We start from the raw sequence: 16,601 nt of genomic DNA on the forward strand, positions 1-16,601 counted from the left end.
GAAACATGATCTGATTAGGGATAATCAGCAACAGTAAGGGGCAGGTCATGCCTTATGAGTCTGATTGAATTCTTTGAGGATGGGACAAAACACATTTATGAAGGCAGAGCAGTGGATGTGGTGCATTTGTAATTTAATAAGGCGTTTGAAAAGATGCCCCATGGTAGGCCCATTCAGAAAGTCAGGAGACATAGTTTCCAGGGAAAACTGGCAGTGTGCATCTATGATCTACCTTGGTTTGTCCTTCCAAAGTGAAATACCTCGCTCTTGTCTATATTAAACTCCATCTGCCATTTTTCAGCCCATTTTTCCAGTTGGTCCAAATCCATCCACAAGCTTTGAAAACCTTCCTCACTGTCCACTACACCTCCAATCTTTGTATCATCAGCAAATTGGCTGATCCAATTCACCACATTATCATCCAGATCATTGATATAGATGACAAATAACAATGGACCCAGCACTGATCCCTGTGGCACACCACTAGTCACAGGCCTCCACTCAGAGAAGCAATCCTCCACTACCGCTCTCTAGCTTCTTCCATTGAGCCAATGTCTAATCCAATTTACTATCTCACCATGTACACCTAGCGACTGAATCTTCCTAACTAACGTCCCATGTGGGACCTTGTCAAAGGCTGCTGGACCTTGTCCTATTTTCCATTTTCTAAATGATTTGGACGAGAAAGTGGAAGAGTAGATTGGTAAGTTTATAGATGACACGAAGGCTCATTGTGAGCAATTGGAGGGATCTTGAGGCTCATGTCTATATATCCTCCAAAGTTGCCATGCAAATTGATAGGGTTGTTAAGAAGGCGTATGGTGTGTTAGTCCTCATTAGTCAGGGACAGAGTTGCAGAGCCGCAAGGTAATGTTACAGCTCAGTAAAACACAAGTTCGACCACACTTAAAATATTTTGTTCAGTTCTGGCCGCTTCATCATAAGAAGGATGTGGAAGCTTCAGAACCAGGTCTAGAAACAAGTTTTATGAAGGTGGATCGAGTAAGTTAGGGCTTTCTCTTTAAAGATAAGAGAAGGAGAATGAGAAATTACTTGATAGAGGTGTAAAGATAAGAATCATTAGTAGACTGGATAGCCAGGGACTTGTCCCCCATGGCAGAAATGGCTTATGCAAGGGGGCATAATTTTAAGGTGAATGGAGGAAAGGAAAGGGGATATCAGTGGCAAGTTCTCTGCACAGAGAGTGGTGGGTACTTGGAATGCCCTGCCAGGGTTGGGGCAAAGGCATATAAGAAACTCTTAGATAGTGTGACGAGCAAACCAAGCTGAGCTGGGGTCCAGAGTTGACCCCCCTGTGAACAATGCTGCTAATGAGAGACAGAGAAGAAGAGGGGGGAGGCCTCCTGCTGCAGATGAGAGAGAGAGAGAGAGACATGATTTTATATTATGACTTTGGCTGACTGTTTACCTTTGCTCCAAGGACACTTTCCTTGCCTGCTTGTGAGGATTCTTGCTGAGACAGGAAGGCAGGACCAGGTGATGAACAGCTGGTACCCCGCAAGGGGAGATAAAAAGCAGGTCTGCGAAGACACAAGCAGACACACCACGGGACACTAAAAGAGCATTGTGTACCCATGTGAAGGTGGGGGTTTGGAGGATCGATTCGGGGGAATCGATCAGAGGCTCACAGTGTCTGAAGGTGTGACCGGTGGGGGCTTGTTTGCGTGTTCACCCTTGCCTGGGTGACAGGTCCACCACTGAAGAATGGTTGTGCCTGGTACGGTCACAGTCGGTGACTGCAACAGGAAGACAACAGGAAGATCGACAGCAACGGCATCACCTCTCTCCCCAACGGTACACCAGCAACTACCTCGACCTAAACTAAACTGAGCTGAACTCTTCACCATCGTAAGACTATCCATTTACCCCGAAACTCTGAAAGAGCTTGGTTTTGATTCCTATTCCTATTTCCACACTTCTGTACATATCATTGCTAACCTGTTTCATATATTTGCATTTTATAGTACTGTATTACTTAGTTTACTAATAAACACAATTAGTTACAGTAATACCAGACTCCACCGTGTATTCCATTTCTGCTGGTTCGGCAACCCGGTCACGGGGTACATGACTATAGGAACATGCGTGATAGAAAAATAAAGGTTTCTGTAAGTGGGAGTGGTTAGATTGTTCACAAAGTTAAAAGGCTGGCCAACATTATGGACCAGAGAGCCTGTTCAGTGCTGTAACGTTCTATGTTCCAAGGGATGAGACCGAGCATAGCGCTGGCTGCAGAAGCTCTGTAAAACGAAGGGCCAAACTCGGATAAAACACATTTACTCAGAGGTGACAGAGAAGGAAGTAGGATAAAAGTAATGAGGGTTACATGAAGTAACAGTAACACCCTTACCAACTATAGTACAAAAGTGGGTGGCCATAAGTATGGGCAAAGAGAGGAGAGGATTGCAGGAAAATTAAGAACTACAGAATTGGAGTGCAGGCTCAGGAAGTAACAGTGCTGGCTGAAATCACCGAGAAAGAACTGCAGGATGGACGTCCTTCCTCCAGAATGGGGTGAGAGTCTTGCGTGTTTGCCAGAGGGTGGAACAAAGTGGGTATTCACAATTGCCCCAGAGGGTGGAACAAAGTCGGTATTCACAATAGCCCACTGTAAGTGAAAATTTATTGCAAATGCCTGATACAGTAACAAGTGGATTAAATAAAAAGGAACCAAAAGATGTGGGACACGAACTTTTAAGGAGGGAACAAAATGCCACATCTCTCAGTCTGCAAGTGACAGCAGCTTGACAGAGGTGTGGCTGGGGAGCTTGAGCTGTGCGAAGGATGCAACTGGAAAGAGGGCCCAATGTAATGGGTGAGGGGGCACATGCAGTGTAATGTGGATAAATGTGAGGCCGGCCTGTCAAAAGCAAAATCAGGTCACCTGAATGGTGATGAACTGTGAAAGGCAAAGGTACAATAAGAACTGGGTGTCCTTGTACACCACTCTGACAGCATGTGTTAGATGCAGCAAACAGTTCACCAGGATGTTGTTTGAAATAGACAGTATTAACTTGGAGAGGCTAGACAAACCTGGATCTTTCCCCTCTGGGATGTCAGAGGCCTGAGGGAAGCATGCTAATTTAAGAGAGACACACAGCCTATTCCCCAGGTGGAAATGTCAAATACTAGAGGGCATGGACTTAAGACAAGAGGGAGAAAGTTTAAAGAGTTATGGGGCAAGTTTGTTTTGACATGGAGAGTGCTAAGTGCCTGGAATGCGGTGAAACCAGATGTGATAGAGGCCTTTAGACAGACACATGAAGAGTCAAGGAATCAGAGAGGCAGGTGCACTGTAATTGTTCAGATGGTTCAGCACAGATACGTTGGGCTCTCTATGTCCAATTGATAAGTTAACCTTCATTGCAAAAGAACAAGAGCAGAGACTCCTGCTTAACGAGACTCCACGTGGAATTTTGGGTGCAGTTCCAGTTCCTTTATCTGAGGAAGCATGCTCCTGCCTTTCAGTCCATCACATCTGTGCCAAGCAAAATCCCAAATTAAACTAAACCTACCTCCTGCAGCTGACCCATATTCAGTAAATCCCTGCCTGTTCATGCGCCCGTCTAAATGGCTGTTAAATGTTGTTACTGCATTGGCTCCCTGGCACCCCCACGTTTAAAAAACTTGTCCCCAAACATCTCCTTTAAACTTCCCTCCTCAGCACTTTCTAGTGGTTTGATATTTCTACTCTGAAAAGAGATTTGACTTTCTTCTCTATTTATATTTCTCAAAATTCTATAGAATTCTACAAAGTCTCCTCAGCCTTTGTTATCCCACAGAAAACAACCCAAGTCTGTCCAACCTCTCCTGAATAAGCCCATAAGACATAGTTATTCAGCTTAATGGAATAATTCCATAATGGCTGATTTATTATCCCTCTCAACCCCCATTCTGCGACCCTTACATTAGATTAGAATACTTTCTAATCTAAGCATAATCCTTGTGCACCTTCTCTGCAACCTCTCCATAGCCTCCACATCTTTTCTGCAATGGGACGACCGGAACTGAACACGGTATTACAAGTGCTGCCTGATCAAAGTGTTATATAACTGCACGTGACTTCATTTTTATACTCAATGAAGGCCAGCATGCCATACACCTTTACCACCAAACCTATTTGTGCTACCAGTTTAAAAAGAACTATTGACTTGGACTATAAGATCCCACTGTACACCAAGAGTGTACTGCTATTCACAGTGTATCCTTGACGTTTGCCCTTCCAAATTGCAACACTTCACACTTGTCAGATTAAACTATCTGCCATTTCTCCACACACCTGTAACTGGATCATTCTTTTCCATTATCTAAAACTCCATCAATTTTTGCAAACTTACTCATCAATTCATTTACATATTGATATGCAGCTTAGTGAAGATGCAATGGAAGACAGAGTTTCTGAAACTACATTGGAACATTGTATCTGAACCAGAATTCTAAAATGCAAGTCAAAACTGCAGACAAAAATCAGAAAAACTGAAAATGATAGAAAATTCAATTGAAACATTAACTATTTATCTTTTCAGTTTTATAGTTACCAGCATTTTAATTCTGCTTAAATCATATACAAAAATATTTGTTAGGAATAGATCTATTATTCCATCTTGACTGGCCAACAGCATCACAATGCTTTACCTTTCCGAGAAATCAGGATCCAGCTAATCGCTGAGAAAAACCGACTGCAAATCTCTGATTAAAACCAGATGGTAAGGGAAAAAAAACTTCAAAAGTAAGGTGCTCATAACATAGAAACACACAGAAAACCTACAGCGCAACACAGGCCCTTCAGCCCACAAAGCTGTGCTGAACAGGTCCGTACCTTAGAAATTACCTAGGGTTACCCATAGCACTCTGTTTTTCTAAACTCCATGTACCTGTCTAGTAGTCTCTTAAAAGACCCTATCATATCTGCCTCCACCACCATTGCTAGCAGCCCATTCCATGCACTCACCACTCTCTGCGTAAAAAACGTACCCCTGGCATCTCCTCTGTACCTACTTCTAAGCACCTTAAAACTGTGCCCTCTCGTGCTAGCCATTTCAGCCCTGGTAAAAAGCCTCTGACTATCCACACGATCAATGCCTCTCATCATCGTGTACACCTCTATCAGATCACCTCTCATCCTCCATTTCTCCAAGGAGAAAAGGCCAAGTTCACTCAACCTATTCTCATAAGGCATGCTCCCCAGTCCAGGCAACATCCTTGTAAATCTCTTCTGCACCCTTTCTATGGCTGCCACATCCTTCCTGTAATGAGGCGACCAGAACTGAGCACAGTACTCCATGTGGGGTCTGACCAGGGTCCAATATAGCTGCAACATTACCTCACGGTTCCTAAACTCAATTCCATGATTGAAAGCACATGCATCATATGCTTTCTAAACCACAGAGTCAACCTGCACAGCAGCTTTGAGTATCCTATGGACTTGGACCCCAAGATCCCTCTGATCCTCCACACTGCCAAGAGTCTTACCATTAATGCCATCATATTTGACCTACCAAAATGAACCACTTCACACTGATCTGGGTTGAACTCCATCTGCCACTTCTCAGCCCAGTTTTGCGTCCTATCTATGTCCCACCGTAACTTCTGACAGCCCTCCACACTATCCACAGCACTTCCAACCTCTGAGTCATCAGCTAATTTACCAACCCATCCCTCCACTTCCTCATCCAGGTCATTTATAAAAATTACGAAGAGTAGGGGTCCCAGAACAGATCCCTGAGGCACACCACTGGTCACCGACCTCCATGCAGAATATGACTCGTCTACAACCACTCTTTGCCCTCTGTGGGAAAGCCAGTTCTGGATCCACAAAGCAATTTCCCTTTGGATCCCATGCCTCCTTATTTTCTCAGTAAGCCTTGCATGGGGCACCTTATCAAATGCCTTGCTGAAATCCATATACACTACATCTACTGCTCTACCTTCATCGACGTGTTTAGTCACATCCTCAAAAAATTCAATCAGGCTTGTAAGGCACGACCTGCCTTTGACAAAGACATGCCGACTATTCCTAATCATATTATACCTCTCCTAATGTTTGTAAGTCCTGTCTCTCAGGATCTTCTCCATCAACTTACCAATCACTGAGGTAAGACTCACTGGTCTATAATTTCTAGGGCCATTTCTACTCCCTTTCTTGAATAAGGGAACAACATCCACAACCCTCCAACCCTCTGAAACCTCTCCCGTCCCTATTGATGACGCAAAGATCATCGCCAGAGGCTCAGCAATCTCCTCCCACAGTAGCCCAGGGTACATCTCATCCAGTCCTGGTAACTTATCCAACTTGATGCTTTCCAAAAGCTTCAGCACATCCTCTTTCTTAATATCTACATACTCAAGCTTTGCAGTCTGCTGTTAAGTCATCCCTATAATCACCAAGATCCTTTTCCATAGTGAATACTGAAGTATTCATTAAGTACCTCTGCTATCTCCTCTGGTTCCATACACACTTTCCCACTGTCAGACTTGATAGGTCTTATTCTCTCATGTCTTATCCTTTTGCTCTTCACATACTTGTAGAATGCCTTGGGGTTTTCCTTAACCCTGTCCATCAAGGTCTTCTCATGGCTCCTTCTGGCTCTCCTAATTTCTTTCTTTAGCTCCTTCCTGTTAGCCTTATATTCTTCTGGATCTCTATCATTACCTAGTTTTTGAACCTTTCGTAAGCTCTTTTCTTCTTGACTAGATTTACAACAGCCTTTGTACACCACAGTTCCTGTACCCTACCATCCTTTCCCTTTCTCATTAGAAACTACCTATGCAGAACACCACGCAAATATCTCCTGAACATTTGCCACATTTCTTCTGTACATTTTCCTGAGAACATCTGTTCCCAATTTATGTTTCCTTGTTCCTGCCTGATAGCCTCATATTTCCCCTTACTCCAATTAAACGCTCTCCTAACTTGTCTGTTCTCATCCCTCTCCAATGCTATGGTAAAGGAGATAGAACTGTGATGACTATCTCCAAAATGCTCTCGCACTGAGAGATCTGACACCTGACTAGGTTCATTTCCCAATACCAGATCAAGTACAGCCTCTCCCCTTGTAACCTTATCTACATATTGTGTCAGGAAACCTTCCTGAACACACCTAACAAACTCCACCTCATCTAAACCCCTTGCCCTAGGGAGATGCCAATCGATATTTGGGAAATTAAAATCTTCCAGCATGACAAACCTGTTATTATTACACCTTTCCAGAATGTCTCCCTATCTGCTCCTCGATGTCCCTGTTACTATTGAGTGATCTATAAAAAACACCCAGTAGAGTTATTGACCCCTTCCTGTTCCTAACTTACACCCACAAAGACTCCGTAGACAATCCCTCCATCTCTTCCTCCTTTTCTGCAGCTGTGACACTATCTCTGATCAACAGTGCCACGCCCCCACCTCTTTTGCCTCCCTTCCTGTCCTTCCTGAAACATCTAAAGCCTGACACTCTAAGTAACCATTCCTGCCCCTGAGCCATCCAAGTCTCTGTAATGGCCACAATATTTTAGCTCCAAGTACCGTTCCATGCTCTTAAGCTCATCTGCGTTGTTCATAATGCTCCTTGCATTAAAATAGACACATCTCAAACCTTTGGTCTGAGCGCGTCCCTTCTCTATCACCTGCCTATCCTCCCTCTCGCACTGTCTACAAGCTTTCTCTATTTGTGAGCGAACTGCCACTTTCGTCTCTTCAGTTTAGTTCCCACCCTCCAGCAAAGCCTAGTTTAATCAACTATTCAAAATCATCATGTTGGTGATAATCCATCAGTTCTTATAAAAATATCTTTAAGGTACACAGCTCCTCTAAATTTATTACTAACACTGTCTAACTGCGTGTTGGATATGTCTGAGTGGTGGGAGTCTGAGGCTGTAAAACTGCCTTACCTCAGCACTGGTGTGAAATGGAAAGCACGTTACACAACGAGCAGAGTTACTCTAATGGCTGGGTATGATGTTGGCAGAAGAGTTGAAGCAGTTTTCTCCACAGATAGAGTGCGTGAACCCAGTTACTAAGTGAAATCATACCCACAGCTCGATGAAGCTACTTAAAATTATAACTTCATTAAGGTAATGAAAGAAAATGAGGATTACACCGGGAAATGGCTGAGGTATGACTTGAAGAGTGGCACATCAGGCTCCAAGGCCACATGATCTGCTCCTCGTGCTCTTATGACCCATGTTGAGCTGTCATTATACTGCACAGTGAAGGGCATGGACATCTGGCAAGTTCAAATGTAAAGAATGACAACTCAAACTGGTCTCAACTTCCATACAGATACAAGGTCAGAGATGTGCTCCTACATTACGTGACAATCCCATGGCTCTGTTCGGAGAGCAGCAGGGGATTTTGTTCAGTGCCCTGGGAAGCATTCTTTTCTCAAAATCCCCACTTTTTGCACAGCCCATGTACAGACTGCTGTGGCGCTTACCAACAAAGTAGATTTCAAATTGATGGTTAAAGTACAAAATAAATTCAAGTTTTCCATTCCTCCTTATTTTCACCATCTTAGCTAGTGAGCTGCTCCCACTCTGAGTCAAAGCTGTACCATAAATTACATGAGATCAAAGTTTTACTCATCTCACAGTTTTGGCCGTAACAACAGACCAGAACCTTCAGCACAAGGTTGCCTCATCAGCAGCAGGTAAATGCAGGGATCTCTAGGACAGTCATATTTGAAAAAAATACTCTTTGTACAAAACAACTGGCATAGCAATAGACATGAAGTGAAAAGGCTAAGTACTTACTGTCTCATCTGAGCAGATAGAATGTACTTGGGTGCCAAACATCACAGCAGTGAAAATAAGGAAGAGTAGTCCCTCAAAGCACAAAAGGATGAGCAGTATTACTGTGGATGGTGGTGAGAATGAACTGCATTCTGGGAGAGGAGATAGGAAAACAAATACACATCATCAATATCACATTGACTTGTACACTTTGCTCAACAAAACTGAGTCGGCTTTGGACAGATTTCTATAACTAAGGTAGAGAAAAGACGTGACTAATAATTGAGAAATAATGACAATGCAGCCAATCCTCTTGTTCATTTCTCTCTGATGAGCTTTAAAAATTAACTTCCAGTTTTGGAGGAAGAATTACAAATCATGATTTTCTTGTAAGAAGACTTAAAGACCATAAGACATAGGAGCAGAATGAGGCCATTCAGCCCATCGAGTCTGCTCCACCAGTCCATCATGGCTGATCCTGGATCCCACTCAATCCCATGCACCTGCCTTCTCGCCATATCCTTTGATGCCCTGACCGATCAGGAAACTATCAACTTCTGCCTTAAATATGCCCACGGATGGCCTCCACCGTAGTCTGTGGCAGACCATTCCACAGATTCACTACTCTCCAGCTAAAATAATTCCTCCTTACCTCTGTTCTAAAAGGTCACCCCTCAATTTTGAGGCTGTGCCCTCAAGTTCTGGATATCCCCACCATAGGAAACATCCCCCTCACATCCAAACCATCTAGTCCTTTCAACATTTGGTTATCAATGAGATCACCATGCGGTCTTCTAAATTCCAGTGAGTACAGACCCAAAGCTGCCAAACACTCCTCATGTTAACCCCTTCATTCCTGGAATCATCCTTGTGCACCTCCTCTGGACTCACTCCAATGCCAACACCTCCTTACTGAGATATGAGGCCAAAACTGTTGGCAATATTCCAAGTGCAGCCTTAAAAATCTCAGCAATTAAAGAGAGTGATAATGCAACAGTTAATAGCAAATAAGTCTGATTAAACAGCACAGTGATTAATGGTTTTATTTAATTATTTAGATAAATGGGAATGGTTCTGCTTAAGAACAAATATTTCCAACAACACAAATGACAGTCTGGGATCACCTTCCATTTTCCTGCTGAACAGCAGAACAGTCAAGCTGTAATTCTGGGTGTCCAATGAGACAGGTGTACAAAATTTTAATTATAAAATGCTGGAAGTAATCAGCAGCTTAGAAAGCATCTGTGGAGGAAAGTACCCATAACAATGATAATGCCAGAGTATACAAGCCTGGTGCTGTAGGCCCAAACTCATCTTGTATCCTTGGTTCTGCTCCCAGGCTCTCAGAGATAATCAGAACTAAATACACATCTCCCAAGAATTGTTTGTAACCTGAAGCAAAAGATGCCTGCAAAGGAGAATTTTCCCATTGGGAAATACGGACTTACGGGCCTATTTTGGGCTAATAATGATAATTACTTAAAAGATTATACTGCAAAGGGTTGAAATGTTGTTGAAAGTTTCAAACAAGATACCGCCTTTGGCCCAGATAGCATCTCTCTCTATAGGATTCAAAATAAATATCAACATATCAACTAGAATATATTATTGGGCTCAAATGTAGCAAACTTTCAACTGCGGACAAGAATACTTGTCTGCAACCTGAAAGCAGCTGGCAAATCCATCCCACCAGTCTCCCAAATGCTTGTTTGTATAGAGTTGGGCATTTCTAAACCAGGGAGGGCTTGTACAATATTTCAGTTGGTTTTATAAAGAGCATATTCGATAATACATAAGAGCAGCACTTATCTCACTGCCATATATACAGTGTCAATTCAATCTCCTTTATAACCCTTCCTGGGAGTAAAACTCCCGTTCTTAACACCCACACACTACAGTGAGACACAGCATGGCCACAAGGAACAAAGCACTGAGCCCCCTAGTACGACTAATTGTAACACCTTACTGCACAAGGTGCACCTTTAACTAGAAAATACATTTGAAAATAACTGAATTAAGGAATGTGCATGAATACTTACTCAGCCATTCCTCTTCAAAACAATACAGAAAGTGGAAGCAAACCATGATAAGAGCATGTAGTGATATCAGAGCAATATACATCTGAAATACAAATAAGACAACCTTATCAGTTAGTTAAAGGTCAACAAAAAACTGGAAAATAGATGTTGGGGCAAGCTTAAGCTATCACTGATAACAGGGTATAGCCAAAATCCAGTATCACATCTGCACACATATCCATAATACAATATACAGCTGAATATATTAGAAGGAACAGAGAAGCTAGCCTCACATCTGTCCCACAATCTCTTTGAACCCCGACCATCAGGCCGGAAGTACCCGTAACACTAAGAGAAGACTGCAAGCATGGAAAAGAGCAGCTTCCTCCAGGCTGAGAGATTACCGAACATGCTGCCACTGCCCAGGTCTCAACATGTATGTTATACTGTTACTTTTTAAACTTAAGTCGTAAATGCATCTTATGCTAAATGTCAATCTTCTTGAATATAGTTCATATTTTGCTAATTTATGGCAATATTATTTCATGTGTTGTGTGTGAGCTATATATACTGTGTTGTGCACATTGGACCAGAGGAAAGTTGCTCCGTTTGGCTATATACACAAGTACAGTTGAATGACAAATTTGAATTTTAACTAACAATACAGTAGGTCCTCCTGGGAACCAGGAGGGTAATCTACATGTAATACCAGAGGATATCAGTGATGTGTGATCATAATGCCATTCGTTTCAAAGTAAATGTGGAAAAGGATGGGTCTGGTCTGTGGGTCGAGATTCTAAATTGGAGAAAGACCAATTTTGATGGTTTCAGAAATGATTTGGCAGGTGTGGATTGGGACAGGTGGTTTCCTGGCAAAGGTGCATTTGGTAAGTGGGAGAACTTCAAAAGTGAAATTTTTGAGAATGCAAAGTTTGCATGTGCCTGTCAGAATAAAAGGTAAAAATAACAGTTTTAGGGAACCTTGGTTTTCAAGATACATTGAGGTCCTGGTTAAGGGAAAAAAAGGAGATGCAAAGTAGGTATAGGCAGATAGGAACAAAGGAGGGAATCTGGAGGGCTACAAGAAGGCATGAGGCTGCCGTAGCAGACACAATGAAGGAGAATACCAAGGAATTCTACAGGTATGTTAAGAACAAAAGGAGTGCTAGGGACAAAATAGGTCCTCTGGAAGAACAGAGTGGCAATCTATGTGTGGAACCTAAAGAGATGGGGGAAGATCTTAAAGGTATTTATTTGCATCTGTATTTATTCGGGAGACAGACCAGAATCTATAGAAGTGAGGCAAAACAGCAGTGAGGATTACAGAGGAGGTGCTGTTTGCTATCTTAAGGCAAAATAGATTGGGTAAATCCCCAGACTCTGCCAATGGTGTTTTCAGACCCTGTGGGAAGCAAGTGCAGAAATTTCAAGGCCCTAGCAGAGATATTTAACTCATCCTTAGTGACAGGTGAGGTACTAGAGGAAGATAGCTAATGCTCTCCTACTGTTTAAGAAAGGCTCTTAAAAAACACAGGAAATTAAAGGCTGGAAAGCCTGACATCATTAGTGGAAAAGTTATTGGAAGGTATCCTAAGGGACCAGATATATGACAATTTGGATAGACATGCACTGATTAGGGATAGTCAACATGGCTATGTACATGGAAGGACATGTTTAAGGGTTTAGGGTTTTTTGAGAAAGTGACCAGGGAAGTTGAAGCAAGGCAGAAGACATTGTCTAATTGGATTTTAGCAAGACATTTTTGATAAGATGAGGTAGTAAATTGGATAAGACATTGACTTTGTGGGAGAAGCCAGAGAGTGGTGGTAGATGATTGCCTCTCTGACTGAAGACCTAACTAGTAAAAGTGCTGCAGGGATCGGTGATGGGTCCATTGTTGTTGTCAATGGCCTGAACGATAATGTGGTAGACTGGAGCAAATTTGCAGATGACTCCAAAACTGGGGATGTAGTGGACAGCGAGGAAGGCCATCAGAGCTTACAGCAGGATCTGGACTAGCTGTACAAGTAAGCTGAAAATTGGCAGATGCAAGTTAATGCAGACAAGCGTGAGGTATTGCACTTCGGTAAGCCCAACCAGGGTAGGTCTTACATAGCGAATGGTAGAGCACTGAGAAGTGTGGAAGAACAAAAGGATATGGGAATACAGGTCTATGATTCATTGAAAGTGGCAGCATGGGTAGATAGGGTGGTAAAGAAAAGCTTTTGGCACATTGGCCTTCATAAATCAAAAATAAATATTGAGTATAGGAGATGGGATGTTATGTTGAAGATTCACAAAATGAGGCCTAATTTGGAGTATTGTGTGTAGCTTTGGTCATTTACCTACAAGAAAAATATAAATAAGGTTGAAAGAGTACAGAAAAAATTTACAAGGATGTTGCTGGATCTGGAAGATCTGAGTCATATGGAAAGATTGAATAGGTTAGGACTCTAGTCCTTGCAAAATAGAAAACTGAGGGGAGATTTGATAGAGGTATACAAAATTACGAGGGGTATATATAGGGTAACTGCAAGCAGGCTTTTTCCACTGAGGTTGGAGAGGAGGGCTACAACTAGAGGTTACGGGTTAAGAGTGAAAGGTGAAAAGTTTAAGGGGTACATCAAGAGAAACTTCTTCACTCAGAGTTGTGAGAGTGTGAAATGAGCTGCCAGTGCAAATGCTGCACGTGAGGTCAATTTCAATGTTTAGAGAAGTTTGGAAAGGTATATGGATGGCAGGGCTATGGTCTGTGTGCAAGTTAATGGGAGCAGGCTGTATAAATGGTTCGGCATGGCCTAAAAGCCCTTAAGGGCCTGCTTCTGTGCTGTACTTATCTATGAAGAAGTCCTGAATGAATTCTTCTCACACGTATTTACAAGGGAGAAGGATAAGGAAGCTGGCAAATTTAGGGAAGGGGTACACTAATAATCTGGAGCATGTCCATATTAGTTTCCTAATGAATAGTCCTGGTCCAAAAATTCAAATGATTATTCCTTTCCATTGATGCTGCCTGACCTGCTAAGTTTCTCTAGCATTTTCAACGTGTTACTCTGCATCAGAAAGTGTTAGAAAATTATAAAGCTCTAAATGTTAGTATGCAACATTTACCTAGTGTTGAAATTGCAGGGGCCCTAGCAGAAATATTTAAAATGTCGATATCCACGGGTCAGGTGCTGGAGGATTGGAGGATAGCTCATGCAATTCTGTTGTTTAAAAAAGGCTCAAAAAGCCAGGAAATTATAGGCCAGTAACCTTGACATCAGTAGTAGGTAAATTATTGGAAGGAATACTATCAGATAGGATCTACAAGTATTTGGATAGACAGGGACTTAGTAGAAAAAGTCAGCATGGCTTTGTGCGTGGTAGGTCATGTTTAACCAATCTATTAAGAGTTTTTCGAGGAAGTTATCAGGAAAGTGGATGAAGGGAAGGCAGTGGATGTTGTATACATGGACTTCAGTAAAGCCTTTGACAGGGTTCCGCATGGGAGGTTAGTTAGGAAGATTCAATCACTAGGTATACATGGTGAGGTAGTAAATTGGATTAGACATTGGCTCAATGGAAGAAGCCAGAGAGTGGTAGTGGAGGATTGCTTCTCTGAGTGGAGGCCTGTGACTAGTGGTGTGCCACAGGGATCAGTGCTGGGTCCATTGTTATTTGTCATCTATATCAATGATCTGGATAATAATGTGGCAAATTGGATCAGCAAATTTGCTGATGATACAAAGATTGGAGGTGTCGTGGACAGTGCGGAAGGTTTTCAAAGCTTGCAGAGGGATTTGGACCAGTTGGAGGAATGGGCTGAAAAATGGCAGATGGAGTTTAATGCGGACAAGTGTGAGGTATTGCACTTCGGAAGGTCAAACCAAGGTAGAACATACAAGGTAAATGGTAGGACACTGAGGAGTGCAGTACAACAGAGGGATCTGGGAGTACAGATACAAAATTCCCTAAAAGTGGCATCACAGGTAGATAGGGTTATAAAGAGAGCTTTTGGTACATTGGCCTTTATAAATCAAAGTATTGAGTATAAGAGTTGGAATGTAATGGTGAGGTTGCATAAGACATTGGTGAGACTGAATTTGGAATATTGTGTGCAGTTTTGGTCACCTAGTTACAGGAAGGATATTAATAAGGTCGAAAGAGTGCAGAGAAGGTTTACAAGGATGTTGCCAGGATTTGAAAAACTGAGTTACAGAGAAAGGTTGAATAGGTCAGGACTTTATTCCCTGGAGCGTAGGAGAATGCAGGGTGATTTGATAGAGGTGTATAAAATTATGATGGGTATAGACAGAGTGAATGCAAGCAGGCTTTTTCCACTGAGGCTAGGGGAGAAAAAAACCAGAGGTCATGGGTTAAGGGTGAAGGGGGAAAAGTTTAAAGGGAACATTGGGGGGGGGGGGCTTCTTCACGCAGAGAGTGGTGGGAGTGTGGAATAAGCTGCCAAATTGAATGCGGGCTCACTTTTGACATTTAAGATGTCAAAAAACTTGGACAGGTATATGGATGAGAGGGGTATGGAGGGATATGGCCCAGGTACAGGTCAGTGGGACTAGGCAGAAAAATGGTTCGGCACAGCCAAGAAGGGCCAAAAGGCCTGTTTCTGTGCTGTAATGTTCTATGGTTCTAAAGAAGTTGAGGGTTGACAGCTATTTTTGCATTTCCACCAGTTACAGATGAGGTTCCAGAGATTTGTCAACTAATCTTGGCTCCTCAATCAAAAAGAGCAGTAGATATAAGCTGATCAACTATGCACCTCAAAGTTTACACCAGTAGTGAGGGACAGGACTCGTGTTTAAATGTAAACACAGGGAATGGTTAAGAAGGGTCAACATGGTTTTGTGCATGGAGATCTCCTTCCAATTCTGACTGAATTTTACATGGATCAGCACATGGAATTATGTTGTTTCTGCAATCGTGCAGTTGAGGGAAGGGCAGGGCTGGCAGCTTATTGCTCCACCAGAGGAAGTTGTGGAGGCAAGACATTTACAATGTCTAAAAAAAATTTGTACAGGAAATATTTAAAAAGTGGGCTAAATGCAGGCAAATGAATTGAATGGACTATTTTTGACATCCTTCATATTCATGAGTAAAAATTTTTACATTATGTCTCCATCTAAATGTGCAATTTATAGTAATTTATAATAAATAGTATGGACAACAGAAAAGTCAATATAACACAGAAATACAATTGTATCAGCATGAATTAATCAGTCTGATGGCCTGGTGGAAGAGGCTGTCCTGGAGTCTGTTGGTTCTGACTTTTATGCTGTGGTACCGCTTCCCAGATGGGAGCAGCTGGAATAGGTTGTGGTTGGGGTGACTTGGGTCCCCAATGATCCTTCAGGCCCTTTTTACACACCTGTCTTTGTAAATGTCCTGAATAGTGGGAAGTTCACATCTACCGATGCACTGGGCTGTCTGCACCACTCTCTGCAGAATCCTGCAATTGAGGGGAGTACAGTTCCCATACCAGGCAGTGATGCAGCCAGTCAGGATGCTCTCATTTGTGTTCTTAGGGTTTGGGGGTCCATACCAAACTTCCCCAACTGTCTGAGATGGAAGAGGTGCTGTTGTGCCTTTTTCACCACACAGCCAGTACGTACAGACCATGTGAGATCTTCAGTGATGTGTATGCCAAAAAACTTAAAACTGTTCACCCTCTCAACCCCAGATCCATTGATGTCAATTGGAGTTAGCCTGTCTCCATTTCTCCTGTAGTCCACAACCAGCTCCTTTACTTATGTGACATTGAGGGAGGGTTGTTTTCTTGACACCACTGTGTCAGAGAGATGACTTCTTCCCTGTAGACCACCTGGTTATTATTTGCGATTA

At 42.6% G+C, this 16,601-nt stretch overlaps 2 protein-coding genes across 11 annotated transcripts in view; one reads left to right on the plus strand and one right to left on the minus strand.

Annotated features, from left to right (window-relative positions):
• Window positions 1-1,970, plus strand: part of tmem42a (transmembrane protein 42a) — an 82,860-nt gene extending 80,890 nt beyond the window's left edge. The window contains exon 4 of the transcript XR_012102249.1: window positions 1,442-1,970. The gene's annotated coding sequence lies outside the window, so the exon portion shown is untranslated. The remainder of the gene's footprint in view (window positions 1-1,441) is intronic.
• The window catches only part of LOC140742191 (palmitoyltransferase ZDHHC3), a 111,519-nt gene that overhangs the window by 33,398 nt on the left and 61,520 nt on the right, over window positions 1-16,601 (minus strand). For all 10 annotated transcript variants that reach the window (XM_073072974.1, XM_073072973.1, XM_073072983.1 and 7 more), the window contains exons 6-7: window positions 10,785-10,866; window positions 8,767-8,897 (exon numbers count right to left, since the gene is read on the minus strand). In XM_073072974.1, the coding sequence (XP_072929075.1) occupies window positions 8,767-8,897; window positions 10,785-10,866 (213 nt within the window). The remainder of the gene's footprint in view (window positions 1-8,766; window positions 8,898-10,784; window positions 10,867-16,601) is intronic.

Source organism: Hemitrygon akajei, chromosome 20 (assembly GCF_048418815.1).
Source record: "Hemitrygon akajei chromosome 20, sHemAka1.3, whole genome shotgun sequence".
Classification (NCBI taxonomy): Eukaryota; Metazoa; Chordata; class Chondrichthyes; order Myliobatiformes; family Dasyatidae; genus Hemitrygon; species Hemitrygon akajei.